At 39.0% G+C, this 21,978-nt stretch overlaps 1 protein-coding gene across 2 annotated transcripts in view; it reads left to right on the forward strand.

The window, feature by feature from the left end:
• Positions 1–20,620, forward strand: part of FAM204A (family with sequence similarity 204 member A) — a 29,740-nt gene extending 9,120 nt beyond the window's left edge. For both annotated transcript variants that reach the window (XM_019725258.2, XM_019725259.2), the window contains exons 6-8: positions 8,405–8,494; positions 19,402–19,508; positions 19,772–20,620. In XM_019725258.2, the coding sequence (XP_019580817.2) occupies positions 8,405–8,494; positions 19,402–19,508; positions 19,772–19,823 (249 nt within the window). In that variant the 3' untranslated portion in view covers positions 19,824–20,620. The remainder of the gene's footprint in view (positions 1–8,404; positions 8,495–19,401; positions 19,509–19,771) is intronic.
• The last annotated feature ends 1,358 nt before the right edge of the window (positions 20,621–21,978 follow it).

Raw genomic sequence — 21,978 nt, forward strand, 5'->3', positions numbered from 1 at the left:
AGAGTTGAATCTAAAACTCAGTCTGCATTGCACCATTCTCAGTTCTCTGGCTTCCCTGCAGAAGGGGCTAGTAAGCATTTTAAAGTGTGTTTATCGTGCACTTGACTCCTGTGATTCTGGTGGGCTGGGAGGAGTGCTCATGCTCTTACGGGCCCAAACCTAAAGTGCTCTGAAGCGTCAGGGAGGAGGGCCATGTGCTGACAGCAGTGGGCCGTGGGCCATCTCTGTCCTGGCTGCTTCAGAGTCCCAACCTCTGACTTGGTTGTTCTTTTGAGGGAAGAAATGGTTAACTCTTGGTTCTCATAGGAAATATTTTTTAAAGTTTTACTTGTGAATTAGGTTGGTCTTTGATCTTCAATTCTTTACAGTATTTGTTATATTTTCTCATAGCTATACTAACTTTAGAATGTCTAAATTATTTCTTAGTGAAGTTAAAGCCATGAAATTAAATTTTTAGCTATTCTAAAAAGTAGAAATTTTGAGAGTATTTTTACAATCTATCTGTATTATAACTTTATTATTGCCCTATATATGAAATTGTGTCTTCTTGATATTGGCCGGATATGGCTAACTCTTTATTGTCTAAAATTTGTAATTTGTATGGAGTAACTTGAATAAAGAATTTCTCATGCAAAATCTTTTAGACAACTCAGTTTTAGGAACTAGTGTTCTGTTTCACATTATATATTTGATGTATCCTAGAAGAAAATTATAAGTCAAACACCATTTTAAAAATGAGATTTCTGTTTAAGGCTTAAGGGAAGACCACTGTAAATTTTTCTGTTATCGCCCATTGATCTGTTTTATGTTTGGATTTTGTTACGGGTAGACATTCCTCTATATGAATGACATCTGGTTAAGAAAGTTATGGCAGTCTTTTAAACAAGGATGTTGGGCAGGCATATATCTGCCCAGGATTTTACCAGGATTTAATATTCTATAAATAAATGTAAACATGAAAGGGAGTATTTAGTGAAACCAGAATATTTCATTTTCTTTTAGTAGTTCAGCATAATTGCATGCCAGGGGGTTCACACTCATTCTTCGGTTTGGGATCGCTGTTTTACACGCAGCCCTTTTACTGTCATGCTAAAGCCTCTACTGTAAATCCAACAGAGTATACAGACATTAAAGAAGGTCCACAGTGCAGGCATCAAGATGGAAGCTAAGAGTAAATATAAGTCCATCAGATGATAGCTACTACTCAAGAAACCCAGACAGGATACTGGACAGACTAACATAGATTTCTAGTTCATTGTTTTATTTCTCTAGAGCAGAGACTGGTATGTTACCGTATCTCAGAGGGCCTTTTTATTCTGTAGTCACCTGATCCTCAAGAATGGTAAAACAAAACAAACTTCTTAATCTTGTATCTTATCATGCAGTTTTTGTTTTTTGTTTTTTAACTTTTGTGGTGGGGAACACCGCCAAGCTAAAACTTGCTCAACCAAGGATGTGCATTTATTTACCACACTGCTGTCACCTGTTTCCACGACAAGGCAGAGAGGCTTGTGTTTTTAAGTGTAATCTTCCTAAGATCCAAAGCTGTTTTAAAGTGTTCTTTGTATTAAATACAACTGTAATTGTGTTTCTGGCAGTGGTTCTGGGACTTAATAATAATTCTGTAATCATGACATAATTATTTTGAATCTGGGAATTTCTTTAGAATAAAATTTCACTCATTAATTCATTATAAATGTTTCAAGTAGTATTATTTAGTTGAACCAATTTGATTACTCAGCAGTCATTATTGAAGTAGTTTTATGTATACTTAATGGATACTTTTTGGCATGAAAAACCAGGGGTACTTTTAATTTTTGGAGTAATTGCACAGTGTCTTTGATAATTTTTTTTTGGTTTGTGAGAGGAAATTGCTATTGTATAGTGTAGCTTTTTTCAAACTAATTTTTTTTAGCAGAATGCTTTTTCCAACCAGAATTTTACATGGAACTCCAGTACACAGATCAGATAAAAGGCTGGCTGCCTTGAGTGGGCAGGGAGGTGGGGAGGATTGTGGAGGGGGTGGAGTGGGGGTGGGGTTGCAGTGGTACCATGATGTTACTCTGGTATCAATTATAAAGTGGTTTCTCCTGATCCCTGTGACTCCTGTGCGCGGGGTAGGTAGGGCCAGTATTATTCTAAGAATATAGATGAAGAAACTGAAGGCCAGCATGATTTGTCTAAGAAAACAGACAAACAAGGTAAGAAATGAAATGAGACTTTAACTCAAGTCATTTGGTACCAAATCTAGAGTTTTCTAAAGTAAAACCCAACTTAGTTTTTACTTACCTGACTCACATAATTTTAAGTGGGTAGGATCTGTATATAAAGGTAACAACACTAATTCTTAGCTCCCCGCCTCCCCTTTCTTTATGGAGAGATTGCCTAATTTTTTTTCTAGATATTTAGGTCTAATCAGAGTACAGCAAACTTTAGTGGATAATTCACTTGTATTAAGCTTTAAAAATTGAGTACATTACATACCCAAATAAACAAATACTTAGTAGCAAAATTTCTGTAGAACTATATTATGGTAGTTTGACGTAAAGAGCGTTAATCACATATTGAAAGATATTCTACGTATGCACATATGGAAGGTTGATCCTTCGTTTTAAACCTAATGTTAAAGCCATACATTTCTTAGATATTTGTAGTACCGCCTTCTTGGCAACTGCAGCAAAACTGTTAATTAGGGGTTACTTATTGCCTCATGGGAACCTGTTAGATGCTGGCCTTAGATGATTCTCCACCTGTGGCTAAATTGTCATCCCTAATTTTGTTTGTAGTAAGATATATCTTAAGCTAAATTCTGATTCCTGCCAAATGCATCTGAAAAGCGCACGAAGACCCTGACGAGTATGAGCAGTGCTTCTGTGCCTCCTGCACTCCCGTGGCTGAGAGGCGTCCTAGGTCATTCCTAAAAGGTCACTCTAGGTCAAACTTAAACCTTTTCTATTCTTATTTTCTGAGGCTTCTTGCTGACTCAAAGTTGAATTCTTGGGTCTTGTGCTTTGGGCTGAGCCCCTGACGAACTCTGATGAGGTCTGTAGCCATAGAGAGCTAAGCCTTCTCTTTGTTTTAATAATGTCCTGATGTTTAGATATAATAGTATGCGCAGGTTACTTATTGAGTGACTGCTGTACTGTATTGTAAAAACTTTGCCTGGTGTTTTAAACATATTTTGTTTGACCCTTATCATAGCCTTGCAGAGAGTGCAGATCTCCTTTTACAGGTGAGATCACTATAACCTAGAGAGGTTTAGGACTCACCCAGGGTTGCTTGGCTGGTAAGTAGAGGAGCTGAAATATGAACCCAGGTCTGACCTTAGCAGCCATGCTCTTTGTAAACTGCTGTTAACCTTTGGTGGTAAGGTGATGGAAATGTTTTACCTGAGAGGTTCTGTACCAATGTAAGCATTTGGAGTGTTAATACCTTCTTACAGAAGCAGAAAGATTGGATATGCAAATGGAACTGGAAATTTTTCAGAGCCGAAAAGAACTAGATTTTACTTAATTTCTAAAAAAGAAAAGGGAAGGAAGAAACAGTTATATCTAGTGAAACTTCATGAAATAAAAATAAAAAAAACTTTTAAAAGCTGAAAACAAAGTTGGACATACAAGTGGAATTCGAGGATTTTATTTTTAGGAGAGAATTTTGGTCAGCCAAGCCAATACTCTGATTTTCTTTAAGAAACTGACACTTAGGAATTAAGTACCTCATTTACCCGGAGCTGTGACCACATTTCCTGACTTCTAGTCCCTTGCTCTCTCCTATATTATGTATCTCCCTTAGAGGCGGCTCCGAATGGCTGGGGAATGGGAAGTTAGTTGACAATGAAGAGATACGTTTATAATTTTAGTTGACTTATTTTTAAGTGAAAATTATACTTCTAAGCTCAGCAGTTCATACAAATTTCTAAAAAAAAAAAAAAAAAAAGGAATGTTCTTGTTTTCCCTGTTGTGACATTAACTTGTAAACCGAGGCTCCAAGGTAGCCGAAGGGAAGGAAGTTAGCAAGTTGATGCAGCAGAATGACCGATGAGCGGACTGCTGGTGTGTTCAGGGGCATTGGCGGTAAAAATAGGGTGGATTCCATTTTGCTCCTGCCCTGTGATGATTCGAGGTTCTGGAGGGAATGCAGCACCCAGATGTGATGGAAGCTCAGGAAGCCTAGATAATCGGAGGGAGACAACCCGAGCTGCGATGTAGAATAAGGAAAACAGGCTCAAGAACGGGCACTGTTATGTTAGTGATCAGGCTGCTGAGGTGAAGGTTGGAGCAGATTAGTCAGCGCCCAGGTGGCTTGCGGCCCCGGGATTTGAGGTCCAGGGAAAATTGACGTTTGATATTAGTATTTTGTTTTCACGTATCTCAGTGGCATTTGAGGAGATACCTAATATTCTATGCAGGAAGGAGAGGCCATTGTTTTAACATTTCTTAAGTGAAATGCTTTATTTCTACTATAAAAATAAATACTAAGTAAAAAGTTCCAGGTGCAGGTACGGTGCTGTGCTGAGATCTAGGTGCGCAAGATGGGGAAGGTATTCCCCATGCCCTCAAGGAAGGCATGATCTAGTAGTGGGAAGATTTATAGATAAGTGCGTTAAACCACAGGGCTATTAGTACCCTAATATTACTGTATGGAATTCTCTAGAGAACTTGTGAAAGCAGTGGATATGTTTAAATGTTCCCCCTTTGGGTGGGGTTCCTTCAAGTACAATGGCCCGTGGTTTATTGCACTGAATATTAACTCAGTTACTCAGGCTGAGTGAGCGCCTCCTGTGGGAGAGAAACTGGCCTAGATGCCGGGACACCCCAAGCTGGTAAGACACGGGGTGCCCTTCGTGAGCATAGGACCCAAAAAGGCAGACAGACACACAACTCACTGCAGTGTGTCAGGTCGGCAAGTCCTGAAGAGAGGCGGGGAGCACAGCGACAGCACACAGGAGCAGTTAGGCGCTGGGCCTGGGGAGGGGGGAGGCAGGGTCAGCAGGTATATAGGGAGGAGGGCACCTGCAGAGGTAAGGAGCTTTGACGTGACATGACACTTACAAGGATGATCAAGGTTTTTCAGGTGGAAACAGCACAGGCACAGGGACGTTAAGAGAATGGTAGATGTGGCCAGAGACGCAGGAGGAACAGCATTACCCAAGATGGGGCTGAGAAAGCATTTGGGGGCCCTCTTGTGAAGGGATTGGGATGCCACCCAAAGGGAGTAAAGAAGTGATGCTGTTAAGATGGGTGATGACACAGTATCGCTTTAGAAAGACAGGAGACCAAGTTGGAGATGGTTATAATCTTTCAAACAAGAGATGATAAGGCCCTGAAGAAGCACAGAAGGGAGAAATGAGACACTACAGACAGAGTTAAAGTCAGAGCAGGGGCTTGCAGGCTTTGAAGATAACAGGATTCTGTCAGGGGTGAGGGACTAAGTGGGTGGTCAGCGCTGAAGGAGAAGCCGGCGGGACGTGATGAGCTTGTTTTTAGACATAATGAAAACGGGAGACCCTACCTTCCCTGTGAAGGCCTTTGGTCTGGAGGTAACTAGCAAGCAGCTCGGGATGTAGAGCTTGACACAGGTGAGAGGTCAGGTGTTTGGACTTGTTTAGAGATACAAAGCAGCTTATAAGAATTGAAGCCCTAGGATTGAGTTACTGGGCGAGTCACACACAGAAGCTGGAGGACTGCGGTAGTAAAGGGCAACAAGGGCGGAGGGGCTTCAGAAGAGACTGAAGATAGATATTTGGGGAGATAGTTTTAAGAACGAGGATGTAGTTAACATAAAAAGTCAAGTGGAAGGAGGACAAATGGTGTCACCAGTGACTGTGGACGGAGCAGTTTCAGAAGAATGATGACAAAAGGAATAGAAGATTGAAAGAGAGACGACATCGGGGCATCTGATACAGTGATTTAGAAGAGAGATGAAGTACTATTAGGTTCGGGCAAAAGTAATTGCAGTTTTTAAACTGCAATTACTTTTGCACCGACCTAATAACATAAGAATAAATCAGTTTGAGGAAAGAAGGCTGAGTCATTCCATCTAGCCCCTGGTCCAGAATGGGGACGACAAGCTTGTTAGGGTGAGAGGAAGATGAAAAGAGGAGACAGTTTAAAGAGCAGGGTTCTAATAGCATGTAAGCAGGTGGGTAAGTGCAGGTGGTGCGATTTGTCTTGCTGAGGGAGATGATCCTTTTGTGGAGGCAATAGTGATGGAGGAACAGAATAAATGAAGGTAACTCCTTTTGATGTGGATGAGAGGAAGATTATAGAAAAGAGATGCATAGCCTTACTTCTTCTCTTCCTTCCCTTCCCCCTCCTCGGCCTTCCACCACGTAGGGGGTAGTTATAATCTGCTGAAAGGGAAGGACGTAGGGTTGAGGGTATTTGGAAAACTAGAAAAGACATGTAACCGTTTTTTACAGGAATGTGGGAACTTTCAAGGGCAGAATTGAGAGCCCACCCAGATGAGTTTGAAAAACAGCTTTTAGTAAAGCCATTGAATTGCTTGATTTTTGTCTGACATTGCTGAGGTAACTGGACATTAATGTAGTAGAAAGAAATGCTTGGGAATAGCCAAAACAAGATACAATGTGGAGGAAATGGAAGGTATTGCGCAGGGCAGTGGTTCTCAAACTTCAGCAGCATAGAATCAGTGGATTACTGGGCTCCACCCCCAGAGTTTCTGATTCAGAGAATTTGCGTTTCTAACAAGTTCCCAGGCAATGCTGATGCTGCTGGTCCAGGCTCACGCTTTGCGAACTCCTGGCTTAGAGTCAAGTTAGAGAAGGTTCATCATGGGTTGCAGGCCAGAGAGGGAAGACGAGAGAATCCAGGAAGGGACTAAAGGATTGTGGTAATAAGTATGGTGGTGCCAGGGTATGGATGGGGTTCCAAATGAAGACAAGGCAGGTCCCTGGCTGCAAAGACTTGGGGTACGTGGGAGGACTGAAACTTGTGCCTAGAGAGAATTCCAGATTGTAAAGCTTTGGCAGTGGAGTTTTCAGGTGATTTCTATTACACGGCCTAGACCAAGCCTCTTCCAAGAGAGAAAGCGCTCGTGTCCAAATGCAACTCCGTGTACTACTTCCTTCTTTGGAAAGGTCTTGTTCTCATCCCTTACCTCTAAAAAAAGTCAGCTGAGCAAAACTGTGGGTAGGCGTGTAGTTGGTTTGCAGTCTGGCACAAGCTCTATTCATGCACTGGCACTATTTGCAAACCAAAGCAGGTACACAGACCACACTTGGAGTGGCAGTGTCTTAGCCTATAGGCTACCGAGGAAGGTGCAGTTAGAGGTCACTGAAGAGGAAGGATGTTGGAAAAGTCAGTCCAGGGTGTTGTTTGGGACCATCTGGAGAAGGGTTCTGCAGATATACAAGAAAGGGAAATTTCTGGAGACTGATAGATGGTCACAGGACCAGAATAAGAAAAGGGCAGTAGAGCTACGGGTCCCAGGGTCAGAGACTCCGAGAGTCCCTTGAATGAAGGTTCTCAAGCTACCGTTGGGACAAGGAAAAGAAGTTTATCGTCTTCTCAGGTCCTTAGGAGGAAGTAATAGTACTTTGTTAAAAAACTTATTTTTCAGTGACAGTTGATATACAATATTGTATTAGTTTCAGGTGTACAACATAGTGAGTAGACATTGATATACCAGGTGAAGTGACCACCCCGGCAAGTGTAGTACCCAGCTGACACCATACATATTCATTACAGTAAGTGTTACTGACTATAGTCTCTATGCTGTACTTTACATCCCATGACTTTTTATAACTGGCAATAACTTTCATCCCATGTTTAATATTCAATTTAGTACCAGTAATCAAAGACTAGAAGAGGGTGTTGAATGGAGGTCTCAATATATAGGAATGGGCAGTAGAGAAAAGAGACAGAGGGAAATCATTGAGAATACAGGCTCTGAGCAAACCTTGATTCATGGACCTTACCACTTACCGACTCTATGACCTTATCCAAGTTAGTGAGTCTAAGTCTCTGTTTCCTTCCCTCCAAACAGGATAACAATACTATTTCATAGAGGATAAATGAGCTTTTTATAGTACTAACTAAGCCTAGGGTCTGTCATAATAAGCGTGCCATAATTTCCATTATTATCAACATTATTATTGTTATTAAGAGAAAGCATAGGCCTTGGAGTCACAGAAATCTGGACTAGCAGCTCTTTTTCTTAGTTCAGGAAGTTGCATGACCTTGGATAAGCCACGTAATGTCTCCGAGGTACCTTCTCCTTGTCAGTAAATGGGAGTGGTACCAACTACCGTACAGGGTCGTCATGAGAAGCAGGTGGTCTGAGTATAGAAAGTATTTGGTGTAGGCCCGAGACAGTCTTTGCTAGCAAATGTTTGTTTGCCTTTGTTTCCTGCCTTTAAGTTTTAGGTTTTGTTTCTTTCCAGTCAGGCCTTGAAAAGAGCATAGACCAGGCTGTGGAAGAGTGGAATATTGAGAAAGCTGAGGAACTCAGCAACCAGCTCGCTACCCGGGAGGTAAGTCCGACTGATGGCACATTTTCTGTATTTCCAGATTTTCTAAAATGAATGTAGATTGTTTTTATAATCACAAGTGAGTTGAATATTCAGATATTTGATCTAAGATTTTCCTTTCCATCCATTTCTTCCCTCTTATTCTTCCATTTATTTTGAAGTGCTATGTTTTATTTTTGTCTTTAATGTTTTAAAATGATGCTGTTTTTAAATTAAGTCTAAAACTTATGGTGGAAATAACCCATGATTAATATTCCACCCTAGATTTCACCTAATTCAGAGAGCTTTTTGCCAGTTATGATTAAAAGGGTAGCTTTCTTTTTCTGTTTGCATCTTTAACTCAGTTTAACTCTCCCTGAGGGCACAGTGTGTTCTAATGTCACATCTCAACATTTTTCTAACCCTTACTCCCCCAGATGCTTTCTTACTTCATATTCTGCACATTTCCCTCAGTCCTAAAGAATTCTCAGTCCTTTTTTTTTTTTAACCTGTAGTCTATAGTATAAAACTAAGAGCTATATTGCATATTCTTTTTCCAAGTGCACAAGGCTTCTAGAAGATTCCGACTTGCCCCTTCTGGGGGGAATGTTCCTCCAGTTGGGAATCGCTGCTAGGTGTCAGTAGGCAGAGGGCAGAGTCACACAGAGTAAAGAGCTCACATTGGCATATGTTTTGTTATTGTTGTTTTGTGATTCTTTTTTCTAGGAAAAAAAAGCTCTACTCTAGCTTTCATTTTTAGCATATCTCTACCTTCGTTTCATTCTTAAGCTAACTACTCTGTGGTGTTTGATTACCTAGAAAACATCATTGGTCATGTGTGTAAACTGTTGGCCACGTGTACTATTCTTTCTTCCTCACCTTCAGGTGAGCATGTTTTTTGACTGAGACCAGTGATGAAATTACTATTTCAGTAAATTCTTCTGTGGAAATACTGTTTCACGCTTTCATGTCAGATGTCAAAAAATCTACCGTTGATGGCTGTTTGTTTTCTGGTTTTGGCTGACGGCCATAAGTGTCTTGCGAGGTTTATATTTTTATGTAGGGAAAAAAACAAGTCCAGAAACGAGGCTTAGGGAGGGACTCAGAAATTACTTTTTTTCCTTCAGCTTAAGCTATGCACTGGGGGGAGATGGGGTCACCAGTGGCCTCATCCACCAGCAGTTGCGTGTTAACTCCCACCATGGCTGCCTCACCGGCGTTCCCTTCTCAGCGTTCCTCTCTCTGCCCTTTGAAGCTGCTCGTGAGAACGTGCAGACGTAGTTACGCCTCGGAGGCCTCAGAAATGTGTGTTTCCTTTGAGGATATTAGGTTTCTGTTTTTGTGTTTTGTTTTGTCATACTGCTATTTTAGAAATGGGAATTGTATAATACTGACTAGGTATTTTCCATTTTAAGGGTCCTTATTTTCTGTCACAGTTTATGACAAATGAGATTGCTTTAGAAATACATATTTTCAGCACTTGTAAGGCTAGTAAACATTTTTCTCAAGTGTTCTTTTTACTTCCATACAAATGTAATGCTTTGTTCTAGTACAATAGATTAAATTTATTTAGTGTGGGGTTAAAGAATTCTGATTAAAAGAAAAACAATAATTTGGGCCCTATTCTTGTCTTTGTATAAGTGGAAACACATCTGGAAAGTGTTTGCTGTTCAGACACAGACATTGGAAAGATACTGATGCCACGTTAATTAAGCACCCGTGAAGAATAACTAAAGTAATCAAGATGGAATTCTTGAATAAATAGTTTAGTTTGAGATTTAATTTTTTCATATTTATCCCTTTGGTGTCAGTCACCGCGGAGATGAGAGATGGGATTTTGAGAAGTAATTGTGAGTTTGGGGCAGAAACCCTTTATGAATTAAATGTATATGTGCGTGGTAGGTGTCCTTTTGGAAATCAGGTATATTGGTTTTTCATCAGTACTGTTTCCTTTTTCTCAAGAAGCAGTGACTGGGACCAGCTGATAAAGCCTTTGCTCAGAGGCACAGATCCCAGAGTTCTTAAAGCCTTTTCTAACCATAATAAGTGAAACTAATTTTTGATGTTTAGCATTTGTAAGCCCATGAAACCAATCGGGCAGCATCAGTATTGAGAAAAACGAAGCCAAAAGTAGAACCATGCTTTGAGCAGGGGCCTTGAACACAGTTCCTCAAAAAAAACACCAAGAAAAGGTACGACAGAATAAGGCTGTCAGTGCACGGTTGTCGTGACACAGCAAGTGCATCGTTTTCCAGAGTCATATTCCCTTAAATCAACGATGACAGGATGCGTATCATCTGGTTTGCGGGGCGGGGCTCAAGTTCACGTGTTTGAAGCCTACGTTGTGCCGTCGTCTTTGGTTTTGCCGTGTAGTCAGTCATGTGCTTGCTTTTGGACTGTCCCGCCTGTTGTTTTAATACTTTTTTGTTGCTCATTGTGGAGGAGAGAGGAAGTGAAAAAATATACTTAAGTGTGTGTCATACTAATGATACTGTTGGGGAAAAAAAAGTTGTTTTTAAAAAAATATCACACACACACACACACACACACACACACACACCATCCCCCCACCCCCCACCCCAAGTACTCGAGCATATCTGTGGCTTGTTAACCTGAGGCCTGAACTGGAAGTACGTTCCATTCATTGACAGTGGTCATTTCAAAGTGTTATCATCACATTATCTTTGTTATCCAGATCATACCAATTTCTAGAAATCAGTAGAAGCCACTATTTTAAAATGAAGTGCTAAAGCCTAGATTTAATTAAGTAGTCAGCACTTAGGTTGAATCTCACATTTTGGAAAGAGAATTTTTTTCCCAGACATCTTCGTGTTAGCCTGCTGTAGATAAAAACCAACTTGGTTTGTCAGCAATTTCTACCAACAAATGAGTCACACCTACATTAACTACTAGATATACTGTTCAGGAGAATTTTAGTGATGGTTGGGCAGTGTCAGAGCTGAAATGAATGGGAAAAGAGGTTGCCTCTGAATTTTGTTGGAGCTTTGTGTGGCTCATGCCCTTAAAGATTACTTTTTCTGCAAGTGACTCAAATAGGATGGTCTTGGCACAGCAGCTAAACTGAATTCCTTGAAAACACAATGTTGTAACATTATACTCATTTTGTATAACCTAGAAAGAATAGACATTTTTTATAATTTGCAAGTTATCAATTTTCTCATCTGAGATATTTTATTTACAAACTGTTGCCATCTTTGCTGAGGCCAACCACCTTCAATTTGGAGTAATGATATAAAGTGTTTTCTATTTTAAAGCTCTTTGCTTGAGTTGATGAGTGCAGGCCAAAGGCAGTGATTTCTGCCATTCGTGCTGTTAATAATGTTGAAATAATAATAGTCTGTTAATATTTAAATAAAGGTAGGAATGTCCTTTTTAAAAAACGAATGTTGGAATTGATTGAGTTATAGGCTGTCCTCGCTGAATAAGTGCTGTCTAAATTCGGTCAGATTATTAATTTGTAGCATAAACTTTGTTTTTAGAGCTATTTCGTAGAAAGTCTGAAGGTGTTCTCATTGAAGAGGGATATGTATACATTTGAGGACATAGTTTCTGCATTTTATGTTCACATCTAAGAAGTGGTCCTTTCCCAGAAATGCTTTGGATGCTACAGCACTTCCTCTTGCATTTAGAATTTTTCCAGTAGAGTTCATTGTTGCACTTTAGTTTCTCTCAGAGGATTCTGGCTACAACTTACCCTTTTTATTTAGGTTATTAGTTTTATGTTGATGTATAATGCTCTGTTGTCTTGATGGAATAAGAGCTTGAATCACCTCCTCCTCCAGAACCCTTTCCAAATAGTGCAGGTTTGACAGGTTTACGTATCAGTGTACCTGGAGCATTATCACATCTAGAGTTCGTAATTGAAACATTTAAATTTTTGAAATAGAGATGCTGCCAAAATTAGTAAATTTAAAATTACTTCTCATCCATGCTGTTTTCAAAGCTCGAATATTTTAGGGCAAGTGTTTCACCACATACAAAAAAAGCTGAATTGAAAGGCATATTACAGTGAAGGAAGTCATGTGGTTCTCATTCCTTCATTCTGTAATCCAGAGAGCAAAATTATTTTCTTCCGATTTTTGTGAATACTTTCCTTGGATAGAAATATCTTAACAACCATGTTTTCAACATAGAACAATTCATTCAGATATGAACCTGAACACATATTCCAATTAATTATTAGAAGAATGTCGCACTGGAACCTGTGACCCTATGAAGGATGGCAACTACTTTTCATTTTCTTAATTATTGTGATTTCTAGATGCTGAAGATTGGGTAAACTAAGTAAAAATGCATTAAATATTGTTTGTTTATATTAAGAATTTAAAATTAAATATCTCCATTTCAGCATTGTATTGTTATAGAAAGGAGAGTATTTTGGTAATCTAGTACAGGGGTGTATAGAATACATCATTTCATACAAGGTCATCTAATACCTGTAAACTCTAGCAAAATATATTTTATGTCCTTCGAAATTTTACTACTCCGCCTTCAGTCCTTTACTTTTTCTTTCTTTCTTTTTTCCTTTCCAGTTTGACAGTTGAGTTCAGGACCATTTTCTTTGTGGTGTATTTCACTGAGTAGCAGTGGGAAAGAATATAGGACCCTGGGGGGGAGAGAAGCCCTGGCTCAGTAGGCTTTTGCTAGTCAGCAGCGTGGTCGGCTACCTGGGGAAGTTGGGTACACACTGCCACGCGAGGGGTGCGTGGGTCTGTTAAGGGTCATCTAGAACTGACTCACTTTCATTAACTGGTCATTTCTCAGTGACTTTTTAATTTAAATGTTCCTCTGTGTATTATTTTGTAATCTGTGCATAGTCGGAGGTGGGGGGTGCTTTTTTAAATGGTGATTTTAATTCTTTGAAGCCTTGTTCTCCTTAGTTCTTAGAAGTCATTCCGTTATTTCATATAGATGAACAGTTAGCACAATGTATGGAAGATAAGCTCTGCCTGTCGGGTAAGGGAAGGCCTCATCAAATTCCTTTGCAGCGAGGTTCCAGATACGTACATTCCCATAAAAAATTGTGTGCAGGCTTGAAGTGGGAGCATTTAAACATGAGAAAAATAAAAATGATACTGAGTGATGGATTTTTCTCTCAGATTTTTAGGTGTGCTTACTAGATCTCATTTCATTGAGGGTGTTTTCTTTTAACCTTTGGGCTATGAGTGGATGATCACCTAGAACGGTGTTCCTTATGCTCTCTTTTAATTATGTTTATCTGTGCTTTTAACAAACCTTAAAAAAAGATTTCAGATGTTACAAGTCTAATTAAAGAGACAGACAAAGCACAGTTTATACTGTAGATTTTTTCTGCAGTTCAATTAATCAGCATGTTTTCTCTTTTAATTAAAACCATTTTAGTAAATTAAAGCCCACAGCAAAACACATATATAATTTGTTTGTAATTAGCTCTTAATTGGTGGTAGTTGAAGCTTAGCACCCTTGGTTTCTTTCTTCATGATTGCCATTTTATTAGCAGCCAGTCATTAATTAATCTTTTTCTAATTAGCTTATAAAACTGTTGATGGCACATTATTGTAAATGTGATTTTAAGTTCAAAGCTTGTTAATAAGCTTTCTTACTTAGAAGAACAGAGATAAAGAAATTGCTGAAAACAGTACTACAGTTCTTTAAAAAAAACACTGTCTTTCTTATGGGGACTGTGTAAAGCATCTAACAGCTTATGGTTAGTGTTTTAATGCTTTTTTTCCGTTATGAATGGAAAAAGTTGCTTGAATATAAATGTCTGGATCCAGGGATAATTTCAACAGTATAACATCTATTCTCCTTCCTTTGGAATACTGTAATCTACATATAATTTGAAGCCTTGATAGTCATCATTAAAATAGGTGTTATATAAACTATTGCACTATGAAATCAAAGTTGATTATATTGAATCAAAGTACATCTTCTCACACCTCATAGACCAAATACATTTTTTAAATAAATTGCAAGGTGAATCATACATACATATGCTATATACATGTATGATATTTGTGTATAAGTAGATCTTTATGTGTTTTAAAAACAGGATTTATTTGGTTATAGTTTGAAATAAAAACCATTTCGGTTTAACTGATATGAAGTTGTAAGTATAAAAATAAATAACAGGTGTTTGTTTAGTTGTACATACACATAGATATAGGTAGTACACATACATGGAAACCTGTGCATGCACATTGTATGCTATTTTCCTGTAATAGAGAGAAAATGATTTAAAGTCAGAGTTCAAGGGACTGGCTGTGACATAGCTTATTTGCTGTTATCAGAGCTCAGCATCTCAGGTATGACCATGGAGAGAAAGGAACCAGTCCAAATGTAGATATCCCAAATTTACCAAAGCACATACCATATTAAATTGTGGTTTGAGTGAAACACATTAGCCATGCCATAGGCTTTATTGAAATAAACTACCAATTTTATAAAACTCTTCAACTGCGTGGTGTTCTGAGCTGTTTATCAATGTTAGTGTAAAGTTTTGAAAGTTATAAAAAATAAAGCATTATCAGTCATTGGAAGTGCTTTTTTTTTTCTTATTTGCTTTTTGAACTTTGCATGTTATTTCAACTTTGGCTATTTCTTTGCTTGTTTTTCAGAAGGCATTTTATGATGCCATGGAAGAGACACTAGAAAGGGATAGCTGACAAGGAAAAAATTAAAAATTGGATAAAAAGTAAATGAATAATGTCATATTACCAAAAAGATGAGAGGCTAATTTGTGCCGACTTTTTGCTAATTTTGTTCAAGCCTCAAAATGAGGAGCTGTCACCCGTTCTGTGTAGCACTGATGACAGTGCCAATGATCCATGAAATAAGCTGCCGCTGGCTTTGTTCTGATAAGAATGAACAAATCTGCACCATGTTCGGCTCCCAGAATCTCATTTTCATACTTGCATGCAGGCTAAAAGAAATAAGCTGTTTGCAGGCTTGATTAATCAGACATTGGAGGGGTTTTTGTCTCTTTGATCTCTTTCGTCTCCTAGGTAACTTGCTTGACATTAATGTTGAGCTTGAGTAAAGACAATCAGGAATTGTCGACCAAACTGATATAAAAATTAAAGACCTTAACACTTTAAGCACTCCAGTAATGGTTCCGCTTTACTTCAGAAAACATCTGTTTTCATTTAATTAAAGAACAAAAGAGAATGGCATAAATATTTTTCATAGAGACCTATTATTCCATAAAAAGTTAAAGTATGATAATTGGTATTTTTAAATAAGTGCCTTGAAAGTATTCAAAAGGGAGGAAAACTTCATAAATCTGTTACAAGCTAGTAATTTTGAGGTGAGTAAAATATTTTATGAAATGGATAAGAAGTTTACAGTTGGGCTAGATTAAGCTCTTTGAATCAGATGCTTCAAAATCATTATCAGCAAACTTTAGAATGGCAAGGCTTAGCAAGAAAAACTAACTTGATTTTGCAAGTTTGTCTTTTAAAAATCTCTACTATATTACAAGATGTGCCATTATATCTATTTTACAACCCAGTATGATTTACACATGCTAAACCTGTAAAATTGAAAGGAATTAAAAAAATGTCGCCAACCGTTTGCTTGAGGTTATGCAGACGCTTTTACAAACCTTCCAAGTGGCTGTAAAGATGAACGCCTCCAGGGTCCAGCCAGGGCCCTGCTTTTCCAACCAGCTAAAGCCCTTATCTTAAATCCAAGCAAAGTACCATTAATCTTTCTGAAAGACCTTTTATGGCTTTTAATATATCCCAAATTAGAACATTTTACACCCTTGGTTCCTGAAATATGGTGATAAAAAGCCTTTAGAGCTTAATTTTCCTTACCGCTTGCTCTGACCAATTTGCAGTTCTCTGTGATAATGTTTAGACACCTTAATTAAAATGCAGCAAAATATTGGATGTTCTATATGGAAAATGCTGATACTTTGGCTACACATACAGGAAATTCTGTATATATTTTTAGTCATTTAAAAAAATTTCTTCCCACATTGTGTTGCTGTAGTTATCTGATGACCCGAAACAGTTTTTTAATATAAAAGCCATTGACCAAGCTTTTGTGATGTTTACTTGGGCATGAAGATGCATTTTTCTTTTTACAGAAGTGAAGGGGTTCCTTTTGGCTTATATTATTTGTTTGTAATACTGAAACATAGCAGGATATTCTTTTATCTTCTGGAACTCAGGTTAGTCATCTTGCCTGGGAAAATGTGTTTCAACTATCTCTTCCATAGAAGATCTTATTATCCTTTCACATTTCCTAATATTTCTACTTTTTAATTCTCCACAGGAATAAGTGAAACATTTATTTTAAGTATATGAAGGACACAAAATTGATAGGACTTTTCATCATCATTACAAGCTTAAAAGATTCTTTCTGTAAAATACATAGGTGAGACTTGTTTAACGTTTATCAGTTGATGACCATTCAATTTCACCTAACCCAAGGCAAAATACGCATAGAAAATACACTTTTTACATGAATGGGTCTGTTTGAAAGTGTTGTCTATGTACCCAGTTATTATACGTATTTAGTCCACAAAATGATGGAGCCCTCTCATGTCAATGCGTGTTTCTACACTATAATAAATTATTTTTAACAAGTTTATTTTATGTCTTATGGAACATACGCTCTAACTCTTTACTGGGATGCTAATTGTGCTGGATTTGGCCTTAACATTGCTAGAAAACTAAAAGCTTCTGCATTCTTAGAGCACATGACCTTGTTGGGATAAAGAGCCCATTTAAATTAAGCGACCATGTGCCCAGATACAGTGAGATGCTCTTGGGCTTGTCCATCCCGAATCCAGAAAACCCATCTTGGGAAATTTCAACAAGATAAAAATGTAAGATACATCTGAATTTACAACAGTTTGAGAAAATAACTTTGTCACATGGTTAATGGTACCTGGCAGCTATGTTTCGGGTCATTTTTGTTTTAGACCCAAATTAGCTGGAGTGGATCTTGTGTTGGAGAGTTGACTTGGCAAAATGTGCATTTGATATATGATATACAGGAATATCGTTAAGTAGAAAAAGACAGAATTCTGTGTTTTACCTTTTGGAAGTGGGGACAGGGAAGTGAATCTTCTACACAAATATGGAGAGACGCAGAGTACATCTTAATTAAACCCAGGCAGCAAGCCGCGTTTTGTACAGCAGACAGTTTGTTAGGTGCTGTCATTGTCTCCTGGTAAGTACCCCACAGCACCCCATGTCCCCAGCCTCCTTGCGGTTAGGTGGAACCGTGTGAGAACTTGTGATTAGAGGGCTGTCAGCGGAAATGCTGTGTGTCACTGTTGGACTGAAGCATTAGGAGCCAGGGTGAGACCCTCCCGCTGTCTCTCCTGCCACAGCGGACTTGGAAACCACATGTTGAGATGCTGGTGCCGTAAGGTGGAGGAGAGCCCTGCCAATCCACAGCTGACTTGAAGTGAAACGGGAAATAAAAGTTCAGCCAACGAGATTGGGGATGTGTTTGATGCTGCCGTTTTGACGAGACTCACCTGACAGGTGCTGACCTGATAGTTTTTCCGTGACTAGGAAGTCCATCGCAGTGATAAATTACACCACAGCGTCCTTCTAGAGTTAATTTTCTCTTTGGATGATGATACTATTGCCCTTTGAGCCCTAGCCTTTTTCAAGTTGACTTAGAGGAACTTTCATGAGATAAAGAGCTGGAAATGAAGAGCATCGAGAGACCAAGGCCGGCCTGGGTAAGATGTCACTGGCCGCCTCTTCCCGCCAGCCCCACGATTTGAAAATGAGCCCTTTTGTCCGGTGCTCTATCTCCAGTGCCTAGAACAGCGCCTGGCAAAGGATGCATTTGTGCCCTTACAGGATTTGTTGAATGACTGTTATCCTCGTGAAAAAAGATGTGATGGTCACAGCGGTAGTGCTGCTGATACTGGTTTGGGTTTGGAGAGGACCCTGAAGCTGGTCTGCTTTCTCAAGTCACCGCTGAGCTTCCTTCACCAGCTGTCCTGTCGGTGTGACCAGTTCAGCAAGCACCCTGTTGGACTGTCACCTGGCTTCTTAGTAAATACTTTTGAACCACCCGTATAGATGCACCTTTCTAAAATCAGAGCCCACTGAAAGCAGATCACCTCCCTGTCTTCTAGAAGACACTTGCCGAGGAACAGCCCTGCAGAGTGTGGTAACTGCAGGTTACAGCGTGGAGGTTCATGGGCTGCAGGGATAGAGACAAAGACTTGTAGGTGGAGTTAGACAAGACTTTGGGAGTGGGAGACGAGGAGGCTTTGTTTTGATTGGACCTGATAGGACTGGCAGATGGGTGTAAGGAGCATGGACAGAGGGGCCAGCTGAGGGAAGACCCAGGTACGTTGGTCCTGGGGCCAGCCTCTTCACCTCTTAGCACCCCCGGTATTGTTTTGTTTTGTTTTGTTTTTTTATCAGTGAATTAAAAGCTCTTGCCCATCATACAAAGTGCATTTATGAAGTAGTAATTAGCTTTTCCATGTTTTATTAATCACATCTCTTACTGCCAATCAGAGCTTTTGATCAGCATGAGATAACTGGTGTGACCATACTGAGTTGCTGTAATTCTAGCCCAGAGCAAAGAAACTTGATGTCTCTGTCAGTCTGTGCAGTCTTATCGGGAAATTCCTGTTAGGCCCACTGAAATGCTGAAATGGCCTGCAGATCTCTATCAAACCTTTGTGGACCCTGGAGGGGCGCAGTTTGGGAAGGATTTCTTTTCCTCCAGGAGACTGGTACAACGAGGGCAAAGGCCCTGTGGGAGGTAAGGGAAATTCGGACCAATCTCCGTGTTCGCTATACTTGGGTTGTTCGAGGGGCCTGAGCGTAAGGATTTCTCATTTCTAGACATAGCTTTCTTACCCACAAGTTCTCAAGTGTTTGTGTTCTTATGTTAGCTGGAATTTTATTTTCACTTTGTTTTTTCTACTTTCGAATTCTTAGCTTGGTGTAAAAATTGCCAAAGCGATTGCCTGCCACAACTTTGTAAAAGCCAAAAAGGAAGCTGAAAATTCACAGGTTGCTCGAAAAAAGAAGAAACTTGCATGGGGGTATGTTTAAAACTTTTTGTAGTGATTCTACTAACTTCATAGAAATTGCAGAAATCCTGTGACAGTTTGTGAATCCCGCTTGTGTGAATTGTTATTCATTTGTATCTGTGCTGAATGCTTATCAGATGATAAATGAGACTTGTTTTCATCCTGTTTGATCTTTTAATCAATGGAGTATGTGAAAAAATTTTAAGTCGTTTTTACTGTGGCACTTAGTAAAGTATTATAGAAATAAGTTGAGATTTTTATGTTCTTCATTTTAGATTTGAAGCAAAGAAGAGATGGGAAACCAAAAGCAACATGGGATATATGTAACTTGCCAGAGTTCTTCAAGACATTGTATCTTTACTTGAGCTTTTCCTTGAGTCTTCAATTGCTCAATTTACTGAAAAGGTTTTCCTGCTTATGTTAAATAATATTTCAGGAAATTGATAGAAGTAGAAAAAAGAAGCATAAAATTTGGGACTTGATTATCAAATAAATCTTTTCAAGCTTTTTCTAACGAGTTCATCCTATTGAAGTGAATGAAATTGAGTGTTCTGTTGTTTGTACAAGGAATCTAAGCATACGTACAGGGGAAAAAAGATAGACGTTTATTTATTTATTTATGTAGACCTACAGTATAAAATCAATTTTACTTTTCATCCATTCGGTGTAGCATAGCCAATGAGCGCCTTGTACTTTCTTATCTGTACTCAGTGTAACTGCACTTATCCTGGAATTGTGTTTTTAAGATTGGCATTTGTTTATAATGGATTAGTCATAAGTGCAAGAAAATTTCAATTGATAGTATCTTTACAAATGAGTTTATCTTACTGTTATAAAAGTAATTGTTGGTTCTTTATTGGATGCAGTAGAGTTGATACCTCAGTCACATAATAAAAGCAGTTGATTAATTTTTGTGTACCTTCCGATAAAATATTGTAATTTTTAGAAAGCACAGAATGTAGTATTTGGAGGGTGATTTAAATTCAGCTCTGCCTGGAAATGCCTTCTAAATGTTTCTCTCAGCCATGTAATTCTTTAAATTATGAGATGATTCTTAGAAGAGCAAGTGGTGTAATTATATTAGAATGTTATAACTCAAGACAATATAACTTTGAACCTTCTAAGAGTGTGGTTTGATTGTTTTTACTCCACTTCCCCATTACTCCTTAAAGATGGAGTGAATTAAGGAGGATAAAAAGAGGACTGGTGCCGTGGGGAGTAGTTTTCATTAAGTGTATGTGTCCGAACTAGAAGGGGCTTTGGGAAATCGTATAACCAGCTGGTCAGAGGACCACGGCTGGAGGCTTTCATTTTTCAGCCTTTGGTAATTTGGCGCCTCCCTACCTGGTGCTCAGTAGAGGTAAAGAACTACTTCCGTGGTTTTCATCAGTTCGCCTTCCTTCGTCAACCTTCCTGACAGGTCTTCTAGCTGCCTGGTGGGGACTTCTGTTGGGTTGATAATACAAATTCAGGAAAATAGAAAACATGTCATTATAATTCTATTATTATTTTGTTATTTTTAGATTTACAGTAGTAACAAAATTTTACTAATCTGTAGTGGCATATTTCATGTTTTATCTATGTTCTGAAGTAAGTGAATAAGTTGCTATTTAAGAGAACAAAAATCATATCTTATTTTCACTTCACTGAGAAAAGCCAGTCTAGAGAAAGCAAGATTTTAGGAGATTGTTAATCTACTATGGAATTCATCATGAAAAGGTGTCCACACCAAATATCGAAAAAGCTTCTATTAGGTTGGTGCAAAAGTAATTTCGGTTTAGGGCAGCCAGTGTCTCAGCTGGTTAGAGCACGAGCGCTGGATAACAGGGTTGCTGGTTCGATTCCCACATGGGCCAGTGAGCTGTGCCCTCCCTCCACTACTAGACTGAAGACAACGAGCTGCTGCAGAGCTGCCAGAGGAGCGGCTGGATGGCTCAGTTGGTTAGAGCGCAAGTTCTCAACATCAAGGTTGCTGGTTCAATTCCCACATGGGATGGTGGGCTGTGCCCCCTGCAACTAAGATTGAAAACGGCGACTGGACTTGGAGCTGAGCTGCGCCCTCCACAACTAGATTGAAGGATAGTGACTTGGAGCTGATGGGCCCTGGAGAAACACACTGTTTCCCAATATTCCCCAATAAAAAGATAATAATAATTGCGGTTTAAAAGGTTAAAATTAATTGCAGAAATTGCAATTACTTTTGCACCAACCCTAATTTATGTTTTAATATTCCCTGTTGCATTTTGTAAATGACAATTATATACTGCTTACCTATATCTCATTTAAAAATCCTAACAGGTAAGTACAGACTTACAGTATAGGAACGCTTCCTCTGAAAAATCCACCACACGATCCCATGGTTTTGTCTGAAACATTAGAAGTGTTATCTTGAGCTGGTGGGTAGTATAGAATTCTCACAATAGGCCCCAAGACGGCATGTCCCTCAACTTCTGCTCATTTTTCTTTTCCCAAATCCACTTTC

Source organism: Rhinolophus sinicus, linkage group LG07 (genome assembly GCF_036562045.2).
Source record: "Rhinolophus sinicus isolate RSC01 linkage group LG07, ASM3656204v1, whole genome shotgun sequence".
Taxonomy (NCBI): domain Eukaryota; kingdom Metazoa; phylum Chordata; class Mammalia; order Chiroptera; family Rhinolophidae; genus Rhinolophus; species Rhinolophus sinicus.